The 23,466-nt window shown below is 36.6% G+C and overlaps 1 protein-coding gene across 18 annotated transcripts in view; it reads left to right on the forward strand.

Moving 5' to 3' along the window:
- Positions 1-23,466, forward strand: part of DMD (dystrophin) — a 2,551,447-nt gene that overhangs the window by 1,975,777 nt on the left and 552,204 nt on the right. For all 18 annotated transcript variants that reach the window (XM_067023689.1, XM_067023685.1, XM_067023692.1 and 15 more), the window contains one exon: positions 12,051-12,262. In XM_067023689.1, the coding sequence (XP_066879790.1) occupies positions 12,051-12,262 (212 nt within the window). The remainder of the gene's footprint in view (positions 1-12,050; positions 12,263-23,466) is intronic.

The following is a 23,466-nucleotide window of genomic DNA, read 5'->3' on the forward strand; positions in this document are numbered from 1 at the left end:
TTTGACATTACATGGAGCTGGGATGTCTCTTGTGGACCAGTGTCCTGAAGTTGGCTCTCCCACCTCAGAGGCACAGCACTGACTCCTGGCTGCAGCACCAAGAGCCTTTCATCCACACGGCTTTGTCTCTTAGTGTCTGAGCTCCTTGGTTGCTGTTTTTGTTTTAATCAGTAGAGAAGCCAGAGGAGAAGGAATTTAAGGAGGAATACCGGCTGTTGCCCTTTGCATCACTCTAAGCTGTGCCATGCTTGCCCTCTGAAGGAGCCTGACTAGGGCTCTGGCTGCTCGTACACTGGCTCTTGGGGTACCTGCTGCTGGGACGTGCCCAAAATGTCTCCTCCCTAATGAAAATTAAAAGCTGTTTCACAGCAAAGGAAACCATAAACAGGATCAAAAGACACAAATGAAGCAACTGACAAAGGATTAATCTCCATAATATACAAGCAGCTCATGCAGCTCAGTATCAATAAAACAAATAACCCAATCCACAAATGGGCAGAAGACCTAAATAGCCATTTCTCCAAAGAAGATATACAGATTGCTAACAAACACATGAAAGGATGCTCAACATCACTAATCATTAGAGAAATGCAAGTCAAAACTACAGTGATGTAATACCTCACACCAGTCAGAATGGCCATCATCAAAAAATCTACAAACAATTAATGTTGGAGAGGGTGTGGAGAAAAGGGAACCCTCTTGCACTGTTGGTGGGAATGTAAACTGATACAGCCACTATAGAGTACATTATGGAAGTTCCTTAAAAAACTAAAAGTAGTACTACCCTCTGACCCAGCAATCCCACTACTGGGTGTATACCCTGAGAAAACCATAATTCAAAAAGAGACATGTACCAGTGTTCACTGCGGCACTATTTACAATAGCCAGGACATGGAAGCAACCTAACTGCATTGATAGATGAATGGATAAAGAAGATGTGGCACATATATATAATGTAATATCGCTCAGCCATAAAAAGAAACGAAATTGAGTTTTTTGTAGTGAAGTTGATGGACCTAGAGTCTCTCCTACAGAGTGAAGTAAGTCAGAAAGAGAAAAACAAATATCAAATGCTAACACATATATATGGAATCTAAAAGAAAAAAAAAGGTTCTGGAGAACCTAGGGGCAGGAGAGCAATAAAGACACAGATGTAGAGAATAGACTTGAGGACATGGTTGGTGGGGGGAGTGTAAGCTAGGACGAAGTGAGAGAGTGGCATGGACATATATCCACTACCAAATGTAAAATAGATAGCTAGTGGGAAGCAGCCGCATAGCACAGCGTGATCAGTTTGGTGCTTTGTGACCAACTAGGGAGATGGAATAGGGAGGGTGGGAGGGAGACGCAAGAGGGAGGGGATATGGGTATATATGTATACATTATAGCTGATTCACTTTTTTATACAGCAGAAAGTAATACAACATTGTAAAGCAATTATACTCCAATAAAGATTTTTTTTTTTTTTTTTTTTTTTTTTTGCGGTACGCGGGCCTCTCACTGTTGTGGCCTCTCCCGCTGCAGAGCACAGGCTCCGGACACGCAGGCCCAGCGGCCATGGCTCACGGGCCCAGCCGCTCTGCGGCATGTGGGATCTTCCCGGACCGGGACACGAACCCGTGTCTGCTGCATCGGCAGGCGGACTCTCAACCACTGCGCCACCAGGGAAGCCCTCCAATAAAGAATTTTTTTAAAAAATATTAAAAAATTAAAATGTCAAAAAAAAGAGGGAAATGTGGAAGACTTAATCCAATGTTCTAATTATATAGACCTGAAATGCAGTAAAGAGACAATTATTGCTTTTAGAGAAGAAAGACTCAAGGTCCTGGCTAGGGATTAACTTTGAAAGTAGTATTTTTACATCTTTCTAAAAAGGAAACATGGCTAATTGAAACAGTATACATGGACAATTCATTTCGCAGTTATCAAAGTATACCAAGTGCCAAGCACTGAGCTGTGCCCTGAGAAATTTTTTAAATGAATAAAATTCTAACTTAGACTAGGTTTCCCCAGAAGCAGAGCTTGAAACAATGATTTAAGTGTTGGTGATTTACTTGTGTGGTGATCCCTGGAAGTACTAGTAGGGGAGTAGGATGGTGAAATGTGTAAAGGAAAGAAGCCAATAATTGAGCCAGTTACTGAGCAGGTTATTGCTGTGGGCAGCTAGAGGGCAGCCCCAATGAATGAAGTGTAGGAGATAGTGAAAACTGCACCTGACAGTTGTCACCAACAAGGGGCAATTATCTCCCCCCTTTCAACCATCATTGGCTGATTGACTTGTCAGTTCTCTACAGTAAGATTTCTATCACTCTACTAAAATCATTTTTGTATGGTCTTCAGGAAGTTTCTTGTGGTCAAAGCCAATGGATACTTTTGGCATGGGTTTTGGGAAATCTGACTGCTTGGGTCTAATTGTTGGCTCTTCCACTCACTATCTGTATGACTGTAGGCCAGTTCTTTAACGTGGTCCCTATTTCTTCATCTGTTAAATGAGGAGAACAGCAACAACAATAACAACATAAGCAATGATACCTACCTCATAAGATTTTCATGATTAAATGAGTTAATACATGTAAAGAGCTTAAAACAGTGCCTTGAGCAGAGTGGGTATTCAAATAATGTTTTATTATGATTTTTATTAGCTCTTGTGACATCCATGATATTTAAAATGTTAACTACGCTTGTGTTTTTAAAATTTTCTCTTATCCACATTTCTATGGAGGGGCACTTTCCAAGTGATCCTCCTACCTCTCTAGCCATTCATCCATCTTATTGACTATTTACGCTGTATTCTGTGTTTATGGGTTATGTTTTCCAGGACTCCATCTTTAACCCTCTGTTTTGCTCAATCTGTACTCCATACCAGTGAGAATGTGTTCCTATTAATGGCTTCAGTTTTTACTTCTCTCTAGTGATTTCTAATCTTGGATTTCTCTGTCTTCCAAAATATGCAGCTATGCCATAGCACCTTCAGTCCAACTGAGTAAAATGATAGTCCTATGTGAAAGATCCTCAAAACTTTTCCACTGAATAGGTCTAAGATTGAACTCGTTATCTTTTCCCTAGAATTGTTGATCTTTATTCCTTGAGTAGATGGTAAATAACACTTCCATCTAACAGGTACCAACCAACCAGAAACCAGGGAATCTGTCTTAGACTCCTTTGTTTCCCCAGTGCTTGGTCTAATGCCTGGTATCCAGTAGCTGGTAAATAAAATGGTAACTGGCAGGATGGATAAATAGGGGTGAATGGAGGGGTAGCTAGATTGTTGAGTGAGTCTATAACTATAAATCTTTTTCGTTAAGTATTATCTCATGATCAAGTACAGTTGAAGGTCAAAGATGAGAAAGCACATCTTTAGTGGGACGCACACCCAGTAAACCATTTTCTCTTGCTAAATTACGCACACATGACCCCTTTGGGATGAAAACCTTCATTGCTGTGATTGAACAGGCATTCAAATGGTATGTTTGTCTGAAATAATGTTATAGGCCATAAAAGTTTCCTCCTTTTTGCACAATTAAGAAATATCTACCCACATGATAGGAGAAACTACTTCTTTGTCATATCAAGTGATGGCCTTCTAAAATAATAGATTATGTCTACCCTATTGAAATGAATATAGGATGTAGAAAATATTCACTGGCATAGATGCAAATGGCTTACCATGTTTTTGTCAAAAATACTAGGCGTTCTAAACATTTTGATAGCATAGTAAAATGTCACTAATTAAGGCTGATTAAGGCAAATTGTAATCATCAGCTTTTAGAGGAAAGTCAATTTCATTATTTGCAAATACATGTAATACGTATATAACAATAGGCCAAGAAAAAAAAGAGGTGTCAGCTATGCATAATAAAGTAGCCTGCTATGATAAGTTGGAAAATGGTTTGTAATTGTGTTATCAGTTTTTTCTATGATTGATAAGAAAATATTCCAGAACACTTAAAGTCTCTTTTACTTATATTTTAAATAGCTTTTTTATAATAGCATTTACACTAGTAGTTTGGTAAACTAAAGATTAAATAGACTAATAATTGTAGATCTCAACTATAATAAGTGCTATACTACCCAGTGGGCGAACAACAGCAATGCAACAAGCAAAAAAAAAAAAAAAAAAAAAAAAACGGTGCTCAAAGATTATAAGGAGTTATTGACATTTAAACAGGTTGACATGTTAACCAAAGTTGGAAGATGATATGTTGACTGGGTTTGCAATGCATAGCAAACACCCAAATCAAAATGAAACCGATAAAAACAGTACCTGTAATGAATGTCACTTACTTGATTTTACCTCTTCTAGGTACCACATTTTTTAATTCATGTCACAATCAGTAGTCTTGTAGGGTCTGTTTAGTACTGATGGTTATTTACAAAATATCTCAGATACTTCTTTAACTCATAACTTCTTATAACTTTAGGGAGGCAACAGCAGGTTTAATTAAGAAGGACTAAGCTTATGTCATGAAATAAGAAGCACAAGACTGTGCTGTATACGTTTTATTTGTCCATTGCCCTTCTCTACCTCACTCTCTACTCTGGGTGGTTGATCTGTGTCATCATTGGTCTCCCATGCCCTCTGGCTTCCAATTGGTTTAGCCACTGGGGAGCCCTGGTAGGAAATTGAAGAGAGAGGGCAGAGAGGTCAGGGTATATATTCTTCTAGTTCCCTACCCATGAATTTGCTTCAGGCTGACTCTGTCCCTTGATAAAAGGTTACTGTTCTTCTCAAGGTGGTTTCTCCTCATGATTCTCAGCTTCTGGCCACTTCTCCCTCCCTTGATTTCTTGGGCCTAGATGTATTAACAGCTCCACTGCTGCAAGGCCTAGTTTCTTATATTAAATTTGGTGATTTTCCTATACTCTGATTATGTTATAATTTGTTGCTTTGTAAATAAATCTCTCAGATTATCCAGCCCAGATCCCAGAGGAATATGTAAATGAAGCTAAGATATTCCAGAGGACAGTGGGGAGAAGTTGAAGGGTTTAAATGAGAGAGTGGGGTGATCAGATTTATATTAGGTATTACTATGTCTACAGTGTAGAAGTTACATTGGAAGGCGGAGACTTGAGGCAGAGGGACTATGTACAGTCTATTGCAAACATGTAGACAAAAAATGTTGGAGCTTTGCAATGGAAACGTGTGGAAAGAACGAAGGAGTTCTGTATGAGAAAACTTAGTAACCAATTATATATGGTGTTTGGTGAGGCTTAGGGAAAAATCTAGAATGTCTTTCAGATTTCCTGCTTAAGGAGTAAAGTAAGTGGTGGTTTTATTACCTGTTTTCTATGGCATTATTTCCATTTTATGAAATCAGCTTAAACAGAAGATTATGTGGTCCTCAAAGAAAAGAAAAAGCAATCTTGTTATGTTTATTTTTAATATTCTAAAATAAAGTATTCCAGAGCAAAATTTATAGGGAATCTCCATCTTTGACTCACAATGATATCAGAAAATAGCATCGATGTAAGCCTGTCCTACTTACAGAATATAACTGGCATTGTTACAAGAAGTTTCCAGTATGCCTATCTGGTCTGGGATTGCCGCAGAAAAAAAGTTTTGAGAGCAAGAGGTTTATTTGGGAGTTGAGAGAGAGATCAATAGGGGAATGAGAAAGTGAGACAGGTAAGGCAAGACAGCCAATAAAGACTGGTACCTAATCAAGCAGGTTACCACTATGACCCACTAGAGCTTTATCGCACTGGGAGAACTCTGGAACCCTTATATATCACATACCTCACAGTTATCTCCCATAGCATCAGGCATGCTAGAATATTCATACCCCAATGACTACCATCAGTCATTGGTTACAGGCTGTTCCTGGGAGGTAAGGTGGTGGGAGACTGGGGAGGGGAGCCTCAATTCCTTGGTGTATCTAGCCTACCACTTAGATGGCAAAGCAAACTCTTTATGGCAACACAAAGCCTACGAACAATGAAATGTCAGTGATGGTATTGGAGGTCAGGCTGTTGGGCAATGAATTGATAAGGGGGAGGGGATGTGGGCATTCTGCTATAGGAGCTTTCAGAAAGATTACTCACATTTGGCTCTAGAGATTAAGAAAAGACAGTTAGAGAGGGCAGACAGCAGAAGCAAGAACTACAATCCTGCAGCCTGTGGAACAAAAAATACATTCACAGAAAGATAGACAAGATGAAAAGGCAGAGGGCTATGTACCAGATGAAGGAACAAGATAACACCCCAGGAAAAAAAACTAAATGAAGTGGAGATAGGCAACCTTCCAGAAAAAGAATTCAGAATAATGATAGTGAAGATGATCCAGGAGCTCAGAAAAAGAATGGAGGCAAAGATCAAGAAGATGCAAGAAATATTTAACAAACACCTAGAACAATAAAAGAACAAACAAACAGAGATGAACAATACAATAACTGAAATGAAAAATACACTAGAAGGAATCAATAGCAGAATAACTGAGGCAGAAGAACAGGTAAGTGACCTGGAAGACAGAATGGTGGAATTTAGTGCCATGGAACAGAATAAAGAAAAAAGAATGAAAAGAAACGAAGACAGCCTAAGAGACCTCTGGAACAATATGAAACGCAACAACATTTGCATTATAGGGGTCCCAGAAGGAGAAGAGAGAGAGAAAGGACCTGAGAAAATATTTGAAGAGATTACAGTTGAAAACTTCCCTAACATGGAAAAGGAAATAGCCACCTAAGTCCAGGAAGCACAGAGAGTCCCATACAGGATAAACGTAAGGAGAAACATGCCAAGACACGTAGTTATCAAATTGGAAAAAATTAAAGACAAAGAAAAATTATTGAAAGCAGCAAGGGAAAAATGACAAATAATATACAAGGGAACTCCCATAAGGTTAACAGCTGATTTCTCAGCAGAAACTCTACAAGCCAGAAGGAAGTGGCATGATATACTTAAAGTGATGAAAGGGAAGACCTACAACCAAGATTACTCTACCCGGCAAGGATCTCATTCAGATTCGGTGGAGAAAACAAAAGCTTTACAGGCAAGCAAAAGCTAAGAGAATTCAGCAGCACCAAACCAGCTGTACAACAAATGCTACAGGAACGTCTCTAAATGGGAAACATGAGAAGAAAAGGACCTACAAAAACAAACCCATAACAATTGAAAAAATGGTAGCAGGAACCTACATATGGATAATTACCTTAGACGTGAATGGATTAAATGCTCCAACCAAAATACACAGGCTTGCTGAATGGATACAAAACCAAGCCCCATATAATATGCTGTCTACAAGAGACCCACTTCAGACCTAGGGACACATACAGACTGAAAGTGAGGGGTTGGAAAAAGATACTCGCCGCAAATGGAAATCACAAGAAAGCTGGAGTAGCGATACTCATATCAGATAAAATAGACTTTAAAATAAAGAATGTTACAAGAGACAAGGAAGGTCACTACATAATGATCAAGGGATCAATCCAAGAAGACGATATAACAAATATATATGCACCCAACATAGGAGCACCTCAATACATAAGGCAACTGCTAACAGCTATAAAAGAGGAAATCGACAGTAACACAATAATAGTGGGGGACTTTAACACCTCACTTACACCAATGGACAGATCATCCAAAATGAAAATAAATAAGGAAACAATTGCTTTAAATGACACAATAGACCAGATAGATTTAATTGATATTTGTAGCACATTCCATCCAAAAACAGCAGATTACACTTTCTTCTCAAGTGCACATGGAATATTCTCCAGGATAGAGCACATATTGGGTCACAGATCAAGCCACAGTAAGTTTATGAAAATTGAAATCATATCAAGTGTCATTTCTGACCACAGTGCTGTGAGATTAGAAATGAATTATTGGGAAAGAAACGTAAAAAACACAAACACGTGGAGGCTAAACAATATGTTACTAAATAACCAAGATAGCACTGAAGAAATCAAAGAGGAAATCAAAAAATACCTAGAGACAAATGACAAGGAAAACATGAGGATCCCAAACCTATAGGATGCAGCAAAAGCAGTTCTGAGAGGGAAGTTTATAGCAATACAAGCCTACCTCAAGAAACAAGAAAAATCTCAAAAAAACAATGTAACCTTACACCTAAAGGAACTAGAGAAAGAAGAACAAACAAAATCCAAAGTTAGTAGAAGGAAAGAAATCATAAAGATCAGAACAGAAATAAATGAAACAGAAACAAAGAAAACAGTAACAAAGATCAATAAAACTAAAAGCTGGTTCTTTGCCAAGATAACCAAAATTGATAAAACATTAGCCAGACTTATCAAGAAAAAGAGGGAGAGGACTCAAATCAATAAAATCAGAAATGAAAAAGGAGAAGTTACAACAGAACCCACAGAAATACAAAGCATCCTAACAAACTATTATAAGCAACTCCATGCCAATAAAATGGGCAACCTGGAAGAAATGGACAAATTCTTAGAAAGGTATAAGCTTCCAAGACTGAAACAGGAAGAAATAGAAAATATGAACAGACCAATCACAAGTAATGAAACTAAAACTGATTAAAAATCTTCCAACAAACAAAAGTCCAGGACCAGATGGCTTCACAGGTGAATTCTATCAAACATTTAGAGAAGAGCTAACACCCATCCTTCTCAAACTCTCCCCAAAATTGCAGAGGAATGAACACTCCCAAACTCATTCTCTGAGGCCACCATCACCCTGATACCAAAACCAGACAAGGATACTACAAAAAAAATTAGAGACCAATATCAGTGATGAATATAGATGCAAAAATCCTCAGCAAAATACTAGCAAACAAAATCCAACAACACATTAAAAGGATCATACACCATGATCAAGTGGGATTTATCCCAGGGATGCAAGGATTCTTCAACATATGCAAATCAATCAATGTGATACACCATTTTAACAGATTGAAGAATAAACACCATATGATCATCTCAATAGATGCAGAAAAAGCTTTTGACAAAATTCAACACCCATGTATGATAAAAACTCTCCAGAAAGTGGTCATAGAACGAACCTACCTCAACGTAATAAAGCCCATATATGACAGACCCACAGCAAACATCATTCTCAGTGGTGAAAACCTGAAAGAATTTCCTCTAAGATCAGGAACAAGACAAGAATGTCCACTCTCACCAGTGTTGTTCAACATAGTTTTGGAAATCCTAGCCACAGCAATCAGAGAAGAAAAAGCAATAAAAGGAATACAAATTGGAAAAGAAGAAGTAAAACTGTCACTGTTTGCAGATGACATGATACTATACATAGAAAATCGTAAAGATGCCACCAGAAAACTACTAGAGCTAATCAATGAATTTGGTAAAGTTGCAGGGTACAAAATTAATGCACAGAAATTTCCTGCATTCCTATACAATAATTATAATAATTTTGAAAGAGAAATTATGGAAACACTCCCATTTACCATTGCAACAAAAAGAATGAAATATCTAGAAATAAACCTACCTAGGGAGACAAAAGACCTGTATGCAGAAAACTGTAAGACACTGATGAAAGAAATTAAAGATGATAGAAACAGACGGAGAGATATACCATGTTATTGGATTGGAAGAATCAATATTGTGAAAATGACTGTACTACCCAAAGCAATCTACAGATTCAATGTAATCCCTATCAAAATACCAATGGCATTTTTTACAGAAGTAGAACAAAAAATCTTAAAATTTGTATGGAGACACAAAAGACGCCGAATAGCCAAAGCAGTCTTGAGGGAAAAAAAACAGAGTTGGAGGAATCAGACTGCCTCACTTAAGGCTATGCTACAAAGCTACAGTAATCAAGACAATATGGTACTGGCACAGAAACAGAAATATAGATCAATGGAACAGGATAGAAAGCCCAGAGCTCACCCCGCACACCTATGGTCAGCTAATCTATGACAAAGGAGGCAAGCATATACAATGGAGAAAAGACAGCCTCTTCAATAAGTGGTGCTGGGAAAACTGGACCACTACATTTAAAAGAATGAAATTAGAACACACCCTAACACCATACACAAAAATAAACTCAAAAGGCATTAGAAACCTAAATGCAAAACCGGACACTATAATACTCTTAGAGGAAAACTTAGGAAGAACACTCTTTGACATAAATCACAGCAAGATCTTTTTTGATCTACCTCGTAGAGTAATGGAAATAAAACCAAAAATAAACAGATGGGACCTAATGAGACTTCAAAGCTTTTGCACAGCAAAGGAAACCATAAACAAGACGAAAAGACAACCCTCAGAATGGGAGAAAATATTTGCAAATGAATCAATGGACAAAGTATTAATTTCCAAAATATATAAACAGCTCATGCAGCTTAATATTAAAAAATAAACAACCCAATGCAAAAATGGGCAGAAGACCTAAATAGACATTTTTCCAAAGAAGACATAGAGATGGCTAAGAAGCACTTGAAAAGCTGCTCAACATCACTGATTATTAGATAAATGCAAATCAAAACTACAATGAGGTATCACCTCACACCAGTTAGAATGGGCATCATCAGAAAATCTACAAACAACAAATGCTGGGGAGGGTGTGGAGAAAAGGGAACCCTCTTGCACTGTTGGTGAGAATGTAAATTGGTACAGCCACTATGGAGAACAGTATGGAGGTTCCTTAAAAAACCAAAAGTAGAATTACCATATGACCCAGCAATCCCACTACTGGGTATATACCCAGAAAAAAATGTAATTCAAGAAGTCACATGCACCCCAATGTTCATTTTAGCACTATTTACAATAGTGAGGTCATGTAAGCAACCTAAATGCCCATCAACAGACGAATGGATAAAGAAGATGTGATACATGTGTACAATGGAATATTATTCAGCCAGAATAAGGAACAAAATTGGGTCATTTGTAGAGATGTGGATGGATCTAAAGACTATCATACAGCGTGAAGTAAATCAGAAAGAGATAAACAAATATCGTGTATTAATGCATATATGTGGAACCTAGAAAAATGGTACAGTTGAACCTGTTTGCAGGGCAGAAATAGAGACACAGATGTAGAGAACAAACGTATGGACACCAAGCGAGGAAAGTGATGGGGAGGGGAGTGGTGGTGGTGTGATGAATTGGGAGATTGGGATTGACATATATACACTAATATATATAAAATGCATAGGGCTTCCCTGGTGGCGCAGTGGTTGAGTGTCCGCCTGATGATCCAGGGGACATGGGTTCGTGCCCCAATCCAGGAAGATCCCACATGTCGTGGAGCGGCTGGGCCCGTGAGCCATGGCCGCTGAGCCTGTGCGTCTGGAGCCTGTTCTCTGCAACGGGAGAGGCCACAACAGTGAAAGGCCCGTGTACTGCAAAAAAAAAAAAAAAGGGAAATAAAATGCATAAGAACCTGCTCTATAAAAAAATAAATTTCTGCAATTCAAAAAAAAAAGAGATTAGTTTGAAGATTGTAGCAACATCCTAGATAAAAATGGAAATGAAGATATGAACTACAGCACTAGGAAGAGCATGAAAAGATAGATTCAGGGAAACTTGTTTGTGTGGTTGAAATGGAAAAGAAGGCATATGATTTAGGTATGTCCTATTTGGGGCTGAGTAAATGGTTATGACATTTGCACAGTTAGGAAATGGGAAAAATCAGGTTAGTCAACATGTTGGCACAGTGACCGAGGAAGAGAAAATAAGTAACAGGTTCTTTTTTTAGAAAGAAATAGTTCCTTTTCTGTAGGTTCTGTTTTAGACATGTAGTGCTTGAGATGCTTTAGGGGGTATTATGTGAAAAGATCTTGCATTCAGTTATACAACTGTGTTAATGTACTATGTTAATAAATGTTTTATCCTGCTTTTAAAACTAAAAAAAGAAAAGGAATAGACACAGTTAAATTTTCACATGTACTATTGATGTTCTAGATCACCTTCAGGAAGTTGGTTTAACAAAAACTTATGTTTGCCTTTGAAAAAAGTAAGAAATTCCATTGTCTATCATCCTAGCTGTAACACAATGAGCAATTTCTTTTTAAAGTAATATAAAATGTGAGATAATATTTGGATGTTAAATTTCAAATGTCTCCTCTAGACTAGCATTTACTCCCATATATTCATTTTTTCTTCTTTTCCAGTTGAAAGAATTCAGAGTCAGTGGGATGAAGTACAGGAACACCTTCAGAACCAGAGACAACAGTTGAATGAAATGTTAAAAGATTCAACACAATGGCTCGAAGCTAAGGAAGAAGCTCAGCAGGTCTTGGGGCAGGCCAGAGCCAAGCTTGAGTCATGGAAGGAGGGTCCCTACACAATGGATGCAATCCAAAGGAAAATCACAGAAACCAAGGTTAGTATCAAAGATATGTTCTGAAAATAAAATATGCTGCCTAAAATTATACCATGGATTAAAATCTACTGATTTTTAACGTTAACTTATTAAAAGAAAACAAGCTGAAATGAACAGTAGTCTTTGCAGTCAAAGTAAAGTAGAGATTAGAGGAAAATTGATGGATAATATCAATGTTAAAATTAATTTTGTTTAATAAATTAGATACAATGGTCTGGTTTTCACATTGCATCATCTTTTAAGATCACTTCAGAATTGTTGCACGTACTTCTGTAGTATCATGAAGTCAATCAGATGGACTTAATTCCTTCTTAGAAAAAGTAACAGGTCTACTCCTTCCCACTTTATTTGAGGGCACTGAATGGAGAAGGGAAGGGTGGATATGAGAATAAGGTAGGGATAAGGATACTCTCACTTTCTCCTCCCATTTTCTGACCTCCAGCCCAACTTCCCTTCTTTCTCCTCCTTTTTTTCTTCTTCCTCTCCCCCCCCAAAACTTCATCATATATTTGTCCACTTAATAATCTAGAACTCTTCAGGAGAAATGAAACAGAAAAAGGAATGGAAATAAAATTTGTTTGACTATGTCTTATCAAGCACCATGCATGGTACTTTATAAATATTGAATCCTTTCAAACCTCATATTTATAGGTCAGACCTATAAATATAGGTCTAGGAAATATTGAATCCTTTCAAACCTCATATTTATAGGCAAGACCTTAAATGCTAAACAATGGGTAGTCCTTAGGGGATTTTAAGCAGAGAAGTGACATAGTGAGAACTTGATCACATTGATGAAAACACTCTATAGGGTTTTTTTCTGGTAGGAAAAGGCCTTCTGCTAAACAAGTATTTGAATCTCAAATTACGTATGTCATCTGAGAAAAAAGCCATATAGTTTTCTTGCATGGAGTGGCTCCCATTTCTAAATTAATCATTGTTTAGACTATGCTAAGCCACATAGCATATTTATTTACACTAGGTTTATTTGAAAAATAAAACCTGAAATCTTAGTAGCTGAATACAGTGGTGATTAATTGCTTGGTTGTGTCATAGTTCAATAGAGGTCAAAGAACCCATCTTGGGAGCTCTCCCCTAAATGGTGACTTGGGGGTCCAAACTTTTCTAATTTTATCAAACTATAATTTTAAAATCTTGGCTGCCCAAAGTCACTGCAGAAGAGAAAGGGAGAATGTGGTCAAGACATGGGGTTTTATGGCCAGGCCTCGAGATTATGGACATCACTTCCACCCAAAACCCATTGACCAGAACTTGTTCCCAATTTAATTTCAGGAAGAATAAATGGGAATAATGAACTAGTGAGCTTTTAGCCAGTCCTTGTCATAGCTAGTTTTCCAAAGGGTCTGAGCAGCAATGAGGACAGGATTTTTATTATATGACAAGAATGTTAGAAAGCCACATAGGATTTTACAAACTTATCAGTACCTTTGTTGGAGGCAACATCTAGATGAATAAAAATTGTCTCTTTCACAAGATACTTTTTACCACTAAGATTTTCTCCCTTTGATGAGCGTAGATGAATTAGGAATTTCTAATGATGGTTTTTCCAGTTTTTCACTTGACTATGTGAAACATAGAATCCATGTGGTTATTCTTGAGGGTTCTGGTCTTATCCACCACGTACTCAGTATGTTATGCTATTTCTTTTTTCCTCTCAAAAATTTAGGGTTCTATGAATCTAGCGGATCATGGAACAAAGTGGTTAAGTTGTCAGGAGGAATTACCAGGGAAAAAGAATTTGGATTGTACCCTTGAGTTAGATGAGGGAAAGGAGAGATGAGAGGCATATAGAGACAGAGTTGATCAGGGCACGAAGACTCTGAAATTTGGCAATTGAGAAATACTCTTAAAACATACAAGAATCCTAAAGTAATGGCAAGAATGATTTGGGTTTAATAGCTTTTGGAAAAGCAAGGAGCTTTAAATAAGAGACAGAGTGGCAAAAGAAAATATGAAAGGGGAAAACAAAACAATTTTTTCATCAAAATAAGTAAGGTGTTTTGGACATCTAAAACAAAGACAAGATTGTATTATAATTGCTATGTCTGTCAGACTTTTCAAATAAAAATTTGCTTTTGAATAGTCCATCTAAAACTGCATCTTAAAAATGGCTCAGCCATTATCTTTGGAAACTTGTGTTTTTGTTTGTGTTATATGTTTAGGAATTTAGTGATATATATTGCTGTAACTTCAGTGTAAGTTACTAACGTAAATAAAGGAGACTAAAGCTGTAATTTTTCTGTCCATTTCCTAAATGACATATGCTAAAACTAAAAGTAATACTAACCCTAATACTAACATTTAGTGAGTACTTGGCTATTTGTCAAAAACTGTACTAACCACTTCACATATATTGGCTTATTTCATCCTCCCAAAAACTTTCCATGAAAAGTACTATTATTGTTCCCTGTTTACAGATAAGTAAATTGAAAGCCTAGAGAAGTTCAGTAACTCCTCTTTAAAAGCAGCAGAGTTGGGATACGAATGCATAGCAATTACTTTTTTTTTAACATCTTTATTGGAGTATAATTGCTTTACAATGGTGTGTTAGTTTCTGCTTTATAACAAAGTGAGTCAGCTATACATATACATATATCCCCATATCTCCTCCCTCTTTTGTAAATGACCTCACAGATTTCCTCCTTAACCCGTTGTCTGTGTGGCTAAAACAAATCAAGAAAATACCGTGAGAATCAGAAAGGGAGACCATTGTAGTTGTGAACTGACAAATAAGATTATATTACTGATGAGCCAACAGGTGGAAAATGAAAGCAGTGAAACAGTATACCAGGGAGAAGTTTTCATATTTTGTTTTACTGTGAAAAATTTAAAAGATAATTGCAAATTGTATTCCATTTTTAATGAAACTACAATATTTAATTCTTATAAAAGTCAGGGAGCCTTATAAAGTGGAGGACTGCCTTTATATCTAATGTGTTATCATTCCTGAATGATATTAGCTGGCTTATCACTTACAATTTTATTTGAGGAAGAAAGTGTGAAAATAGACATATTAGACTGTGGTTAATTTGACAAGGATCTCCTTGCTCCATGAATTCTTTCTTAGTCTATGTGTCTGTGGTTAACAAGAGAGCTGGTGATCCTCGTAAGGTAGTCATCAGGCTGTCTCTATATAGTTGAAGAGCTGTGATTACAGCAGCCAGCCTCCTTTGGAACAGCATTGCTGATGACTGCCCTCACTGTCACAATGAAATGGTTTCAAAGCCAACCACCAGCACCATTACACTCTTTGAAAACTTAAAACCAGTCACTATACCTGAGCTGAAGAAAAAAATCACTCATAATTCTGATATTTTGATATTTTCATGATTCATAATTGCTAACCTCTGTCTATAATCTCTTCCATTTCTTTTTCTTCTTCTTCTTTTTTTTTTTTTTTTTTTTTTGGCTGCACCACACGGCTTAAGGGATCTTAGTTCCCTGACAAGGGATTGAACCCAAGCCCTCGACAGTGAGAGCATGGAGCCCTAACCACTGGACTGCCAGGGAATTCCCGTCTCTTCCATTTCTTATCTATGTATTTTTAATTATCTTCATAATGTAGATAAAATTTTGAATTCTGATTTTAAAGTTAGTTTTATATAAACATATATGTTGGTACATAACTTTTAATAATTATCATTTTTAATTATAATATTTCATTAAGTTCCATCTTTCGCCATTTCCCTACTAATTAGACATTTAGAAAACCTCCACTCTTGGTTAGAAAAAATAGTGCAGAAAACATTGGAATAACAACAGCCCCTTCACAAAGTAGAACTCAAATCTGAGATGGCATCTGGGAAAACCCCATCTTGAAAGCATAGACAAGGTGGAAGGAGATAGCAACAGTGAGTATTGGCAAAATAATAGACTGTAGATAGCCCATCGTGTCAATAATTAATGAGTAGATCATTAAATGATGCCCATAATGTATGTTTAGTTTCTTTCTTTTCTATATAACCCTTAAATTTTTGGAAACAAAATCATAAGTTGAGTAAGTAGTTGATTTTGTTAACTGCATGGCTTCATTTGCTCTTCTACATGGCCCTAGTAGAACAATAATGCTCTTTTGAGATAGAAAGACAGATATTAGGGGAGATCATACAGGATTTTCATCCTAATCAAAATGTCTGCCAAAAGGCTCTGGCAGAATACTATGAGAGATGATGCCATTTAACTTTCATAAGAGGTAAGATGGTATGCCTTTGGCACCTAAAACTGCCAGCAGTGGTCATCATGGGATTTCTTTATTTGGCAGAATCTTCGTTTATTTCACAACCTGTTTCCCGGGCTATTAAGATTGGTCCAAACTTGGCAGTAGATTCTTTGGAAAAATTATTTCTTGATGATTTTAAACTTTCTTTTCCAGTGTCAAGAGAGATTTACCCAGGCTCAGAATTTTCACTTATTTTTTTTCCCCTTTCAGCTTTTGAAAGAGAAATTCCTTTTTTTGTCTCTCTTGTGGTTGCGTTTGTGTCAAATTCAGCATAAAAGCTTTTCCAACGTGATGGCATTAGCTGTTTTGTGCTTGGCTGAGCTAAGAGTACATGAATTCAATAGAGAAGTGAAATCTTATTTGAGCCTAGCTGATTTAGCTATATAATACTTAAAACTATCTGAGGTGAGAAACCCAATAATTTATCAAACTATTAAATAAAGATTTCCAAGGCTGCAAAATATATGTGTTTTGAAGACATTCTTTAGGGAAATTGAAATGTAGATACACTGTAATCATGTAATTAATTTTAAAAGTTGAACTTGTTATATGTAGTAAATCTGATAGCTATTTGAGAATTGCATATTATTTTACCAGGAAAGAAACTAATCAGAACTTTTTTTTTTTCAAATTTGAAAGTAGAGCCTTGTCATTTTAATTATTTGAGGGGATGGGTGGCATTAGATAGTATCCTTATCTACCAAAAAGGTATATACAGTAATGGAAGCTCAATTCTCCTTTCACACATTTTATTTACTTTTTGGATGAGCACAAAATTAAATCAGCAAATTGACCCACCCTGGTAGTTTGAGGTTTGGATTTCTGATACAGTAATGAAAAACATTATCAGAAAACTTCTTCCTAGGACCTGCCATTTTTTCATGTAGTTTCTTTATTCCCTTTTGTTCTCCCCTAAAGATCCCACATGATTAAGAAGAAAGAATCAATAACATGATAGTCCTTTTCCTCCCAAAGTATGTATGAAGCTATTAAATTTCTCAAAGCACACAGAGTGCTTCCTACATCACTGATAGAGCACAGGAAAAATAATGGGTAGTTTTCCAGGTACTGCTATAGTATATAAATATTTAATTCAGAGTCACAAAGACTTGGATAGCATTATGGTGTGATTGTACCATATTTTGCCTTATTTCCTTTTCACACTTGAACTAATTCCATGCTTCAAAATGTAATGTGGCAACTCTGTAAATCCACTCCTCCATAAAAGCAGCAAATTGCAAAATTGTTAAAATTGCCTTTTCTAAACTCTGGAAATTAACCAGAGGTTGGCAACAATATGTAAACTACTGAACTTCACTAAGAACAGCAGGGTTTGAGGCTTTTTAACTTGGCCTATTCCCATCAGTTTCTCCCAGCTACACAGTAGCCTTAAAAATTCATAGTCTTACAGCTACCAGAGGAAGAGAATAGAACTTGTATTGAGCATGTTTTCTGACCACAACAGTATGAAACTAGAAATCAATAACAGAAAGAAAAATGAGAAAGGAACAAACATGTGGAGACTAAACAATAGGCTACTAAAAAAGTAATGGGTCAATGAAGAAATTAAAGGGAAAATCAGGAAATACCTCAAGACAAATGAAAATGGAAACACAAAACTCCAAAATCTATGGGATGCAGCAAAAGCCATTCTAAGAGGGAAGTTTATAATGCTGCAGGCCTTCCTCAAGAAAAAAGAAAAATCTCAAACAAGCAACCTAACATACCACCTAAAGGAATTAGAAAAAGAACAAAGCAAGCCCAAAGTCCACAGAATGAAGGAAATAATAAATATAGGAGAGGAAATCAATAAAATAGAAACAAAATAAAAGAAAAAAATAGAAAAGATCAATGAAACCAAGAGCTAGTTTTTTGAAAAGAAAAACAAAATTGATAAACTTTTAGCCAGGCTCACCAAGAAGAAAAGAGAGAAGACTCAAACAAAATAAGAAATGAAAGTAGAGAAATAACAACCAATACCAGAGAGATACAAAAAATCTTAAGAGAATACTACGAACAGATATGCACCAACAAATTGGACAACCTAGAAGAAAATGGACAATTTTCTAGAAACATACAACCTGCCAAGACTGAATCAAGAAGAAACAGCCAATTTGAACAGACCAATCACTAGTAGTGAAATTGATTTTCTAGTAAAAAAAAAAAAAAAAAAACCTCTCAGCAAAGAATAGTCCAAGACCAGACAGCTTCACAGGAGAATTCTACCAAACATATAAAGAACTTAAACCTGTCCTCAAACTATTCCAAAAAATTGAAGAGGACAGAACATTCCAAAATTCATTCTATGAGGCTACCATTACCCTAGTATGAAAACCAGACAAAGAGACTACAAAAAAAAAGGAAATGAAAATTATAGGCCAATATCTTTGATGCATATAAATACAAACACCTCAACAGAATAAATCCATCAATGTATTAAAAGGATCATACATCATGATCAAGTTGGATCAAGGATGGTTCAGTATTTGCAAATCAATATAATATACCACACTAACAAAAGGAAAGATAAAAGAACAGATGATCACCTCAGTAGATGCAGAAAAAGCATTTGACAATATTCAACATCCGTTCATGATAAAAACAAACAAACAAAAACTCTCAACAAAGTGAGTATAGAGGGAACATATCTCAACATGATAAAGGCCATTTATGACAAAGCCACAGCTAACATCATACTCAGTAGTGAAAGGCTGAAAGCCTTTCCTCTAAATTCAGGAATAAGACAAGGAAGCCTACTCTCACCACTTCTATTTAACAAGTATTGGCCATCTTAGCTACAGCAATCAGACAAGAAAAATAAATAAAAGACTTCCAAATTGAAATGAAAGAAGTAAAACTATCACTATTTGCAGATAACATTATGCTTTACATTGAAAACCCTAAAGTCTCCACTCCAAAACTAATAGAACTAATAAATGAATTCAGCAAATTTGCAGGATACAAGATTAATATACAGAAGTTTGTTGCTTTCCTATACACTAATAATGAAGTATCAGAAAGAAAGTAAAAAAAAAAAATCCTGTTTAAAATCACATCAAAAAAGAATATAATACCTTGGAATAAACTTAACCAAAGACGTGAAAGACCTATACTCTGATGAAGGAAATTGAAGATGATGCAAAGAAATGGAAAGATATTTCGTGCTCTTGGATTGGAAGAATTAATATTGTTAAAATGGCCATACTACCCAAAGCAATCTACAGATTTAATGCTACCCCTATGAAAATACCCATGACATTTTTCACAAAACTAGAACAAATAATCCTAAAATTCATGTGAAACCATAAAAGACCCCAAATTGCCAAAGCAATCTTTAGAAAAAAGAAAAAAGCTGGAAGTATCACCTTCTCGGACTACAGTAATCAAAACTGCATGGTATTGGCACAAACAGACACGTATATAAATGGAACATAATAGAGAGCCCAGAAATAAACCCACACACCTATGGTTAATTAATCTATGCCAAAGGAGGCTAAAGTATACAATGGAGAAAAGACAGTCTCTTCAACAAGTGGTGCTGGGAAAACTGGATAGCTACATGTAAAAGAATGAGATTAGAATATTTCCTCATACTATATATAAAAATAAACTCAAAATGGATTAAAGACCTAAATGTAAGACCTGAAACCATAAAACTCATAGATGAGAATACAGGCAGAACACTATTTGACGTATATCATAGTAACATTATTTTTGGATCTCTCTCCTAAGGCAAAAGAAATAAAAGTGAAAATAAGCAAGTGGGACCTAATTAAACTTAAAGGCTCTTGCACAGCAAAGGAAACCATCAACAAAATGAGAAGACAACCTACAGACTGGGAGAAAATATTTGCAAATGATGCTACTGACAAGGGATTAATCTCCAAAATATACAAACAGCTCATACAGCTTAGTATCAGAAAACAAACAACCCAATCAAAAAATGGGAAGAAGACCTGAGTAGACATTTTTCCAAAGAAAACATTCTGATGGCCAATAGGCACATGAAAGGGCACATTTGCTAATTATTAGAGAAATGAAAATCAAAACAGCAGTGAGATAGTACCTCACACCTGTCAGAATGGCCATCATCAAAAGATCTACAAATAACCAGTGTTGACAAGGATGTGAAGAAAAAGGAAGCCCTTTGTACACTTTTGGTGGGTATGTAAATAGGTGCAGCCACAATGGAAAACAGTATGGAGGTTCCTCAAAAAACTAAAAGTAGAACTACCATATGATCCAGCAATTCCTCTCCTGTGTACATATCTAGAAAAAATGAAAACACTAATTTGAAAAGATACATGCACCCCAGTATTCATAGCAGTGCTAATTATAATTACCAAGATATGGAAGCAACCCAAATGCCAATCAACAGATGAATGTATAAAGAAGATGTGGTATATATATATATGTATATATATATATATATATATATATATATACACACATACATACACACATTCATATATACAATGAAATATTAGTCATGAAAAAGAATGAAATTCTGCCACGTGTAGAAGTGTGGATGGACCTAGAGAATATTATACTTAGTGAAATAAGCCAGACAGAGAAAGACAGATAGTGTGTATTACTTATATGTGGAATCTAAAAAATATTACAAATGAATGTATTTGCAAAACAGAAACAGACTCACAGACTGAATGTTTTCCCCTGAGATCAGGAACAAGATAAAGGTGTCTGCTCTAACCACTTCTATTTACTACAGTACTGGCAGTTCAGGATGGGAAAATAGGCAAGAAAAAATAGATAAAAATCATCCAGATTGGAAAGGAAGAAGTAAAACTATATCTATTTGCAGTTGACATAATCTTGTATATAGATGATCCTAAGGAATACACTAAAAATGTAATTCAGCAAATTTGCAGGATCCAAGATCAAAATACAAAAATCAATTATTTTTTATATACTAGCAATGAATAAGCTGAACGATGAAATTGAGAAAAGTTTTCCATTTATAATAGCAACAAAAAAATAAAATAATTAGGCATAAGAAAAATGCAACACTTTTCCATTGACAACTACAATGCTGAAAGAAATTAAAGAAGATTTAAGTAAATGGAAAAGCATGCCATATTCCCAGATCATAAAACTTAATAATGGGGCTTCTCTGGTGGTGCAGTGGTTGAGAGTCCGCCTGCCGATGCAGGGGACACGGGTTCGTGCCCCGGTCCGGGAAGATCCCACGTGCTGCGGAGCGGCTGGGCCCGTGAGCCATGGCCGCTGAGCCTGCACGTCCGGAGCCTGTGCTCCGCAACGGGAGAGGCCACACGGTGAGAGGTCCGCGTACCGCAAAAAAAAAAAAAAAAAAAAAAAAACAAACAAAAAAAAACCTTAATATTGGGCTTCCCTGGTGGCGCAGTGGTTGCGAGTCCTCCTGCCGATGCGGGGGACACGGGTTTGTGCCCCGGTCTGGAAGGATCCCACATGCCGCGGAGCGGCTAGGCCCATGAGCCATGGCCGCTGAGCCTGCGCGTCCAGAGGCCACAACAGTGAGAGGCCCATGTACCGCAAAACAAAACAAAACAAAACAGTATTGTTAAGATAGCAATATTCCCAAATTGACCTACAGAGTCTATGCAATTCTTATCAAAATTCTCACTAGTTTTTCTGTAGAAATCGACAAGTAGATCCTAAAATTCATACTGAAATGCAAGAGACAAAGAATAACCAAAGCAATCTTGAAAAAAGCACAAAGTTGGAGGACACACGGTTCCTAATTTCAAAACTTACTAGAAAGCCACAGTAATCAAGACAGTGTGGTACTGACATCAAGGTAAACATATAGATCAATGAAACAAAATTGAAAGTTCAGAACTAAATCCTTGCATTTATGGTTAATTGATTTATGGCAAGAGTACCTAGACAATTCAAAGGGAAAAGAATATTTTTTCAAAAGTTCATGCTTGCATAACTAAATGTCCATATACAAAATAATGAAGTTTGACCCTACCTCACAGCATACAAAAAATTAATTCAAAAATGGATCTTAGAGCTAGATATAAGAACTAAAATATTAGAACTCTTATAATACAACATAGGAGTAGAATGAGTTAGGCAGTGTTTTCTTAGACATGACACCAAAAGCTGAAGTGACAAGAGAAAAAATACATAACTGGGACTTCATCAAAATTAAAAACTTTTGTGCTGCAAGCAATATCATAAAGAGAGTAAAAAGACAACCCACAGAATGGGAGAAAATATTTGCAAATCATGTATTTGATAAGAGACTTGTTTGCAGAATAAGTAAAGAACTCATAACTCATTAAGAACAAGAAAGACTCAATTATAAATCAGCAAAGGATTTTAATAGACATTTCCTTTGTGTGTGTGTGTGTGTGATATGCGAGCCTCTCACTGCTGTGGCCTCTCCCGTTGAGGAGCACAGGGTCCGGACGTGCAGGCTCAGCGGCCATGGCTCACGGGCCCAGCCGCTCTGCGGCACGTGGGATCTTCCTGGACCGGGGCACAAACCCGTGTCCCCTGCATCGTCAGGCCGACTCTCAACCATGACGCCACCAGGGAAGCCCTAATAGATACTTCTTCAAAGAAGGTATACAAGTGGCTAATAAGCACATGAAGTGATGATCAACATCAGTCATTATTAGGAAAATACAAATGAAAACCACAATGAGATACCACTTCATATGCACTAGGGTCATACTTGAGTAGGTATGTCAGTCAGGATAGGCTAAGTTATGCCACAGTAACAAACTATCCCCAAATCTAGAGACAACACAAAGTTTATGTTTTATTCATGTTACATGTCCACTCTAGATTCACAAGGGCATTCTACTTAGCTTAGTTATTCAGGGAGTGCAGCTTATGGGAGCTGCATCTTCATACATACTTCTCTGATCAGAGAGTCAGGAAACATAATGAATGATGCCATGGCTCTTAAACCATCTGCCTGGAAGTGACGTGTAGCCAAAATCAGTTACGT

Source organism: Kogia breviceps, chromosome X (assembly GCF_026419965.1).
Source record: "Kogia breviceps isolate mKogBre1 chromosome X, mKogBre1 haplotype 1, whole genome shotgun sequence".
NCBI classification, from domain to species: Eukaryota; Metazoa; Chordata; class Mammalia; order Artiodactyla; family Physeteridae; genus Kogia; species Kogia breviceps.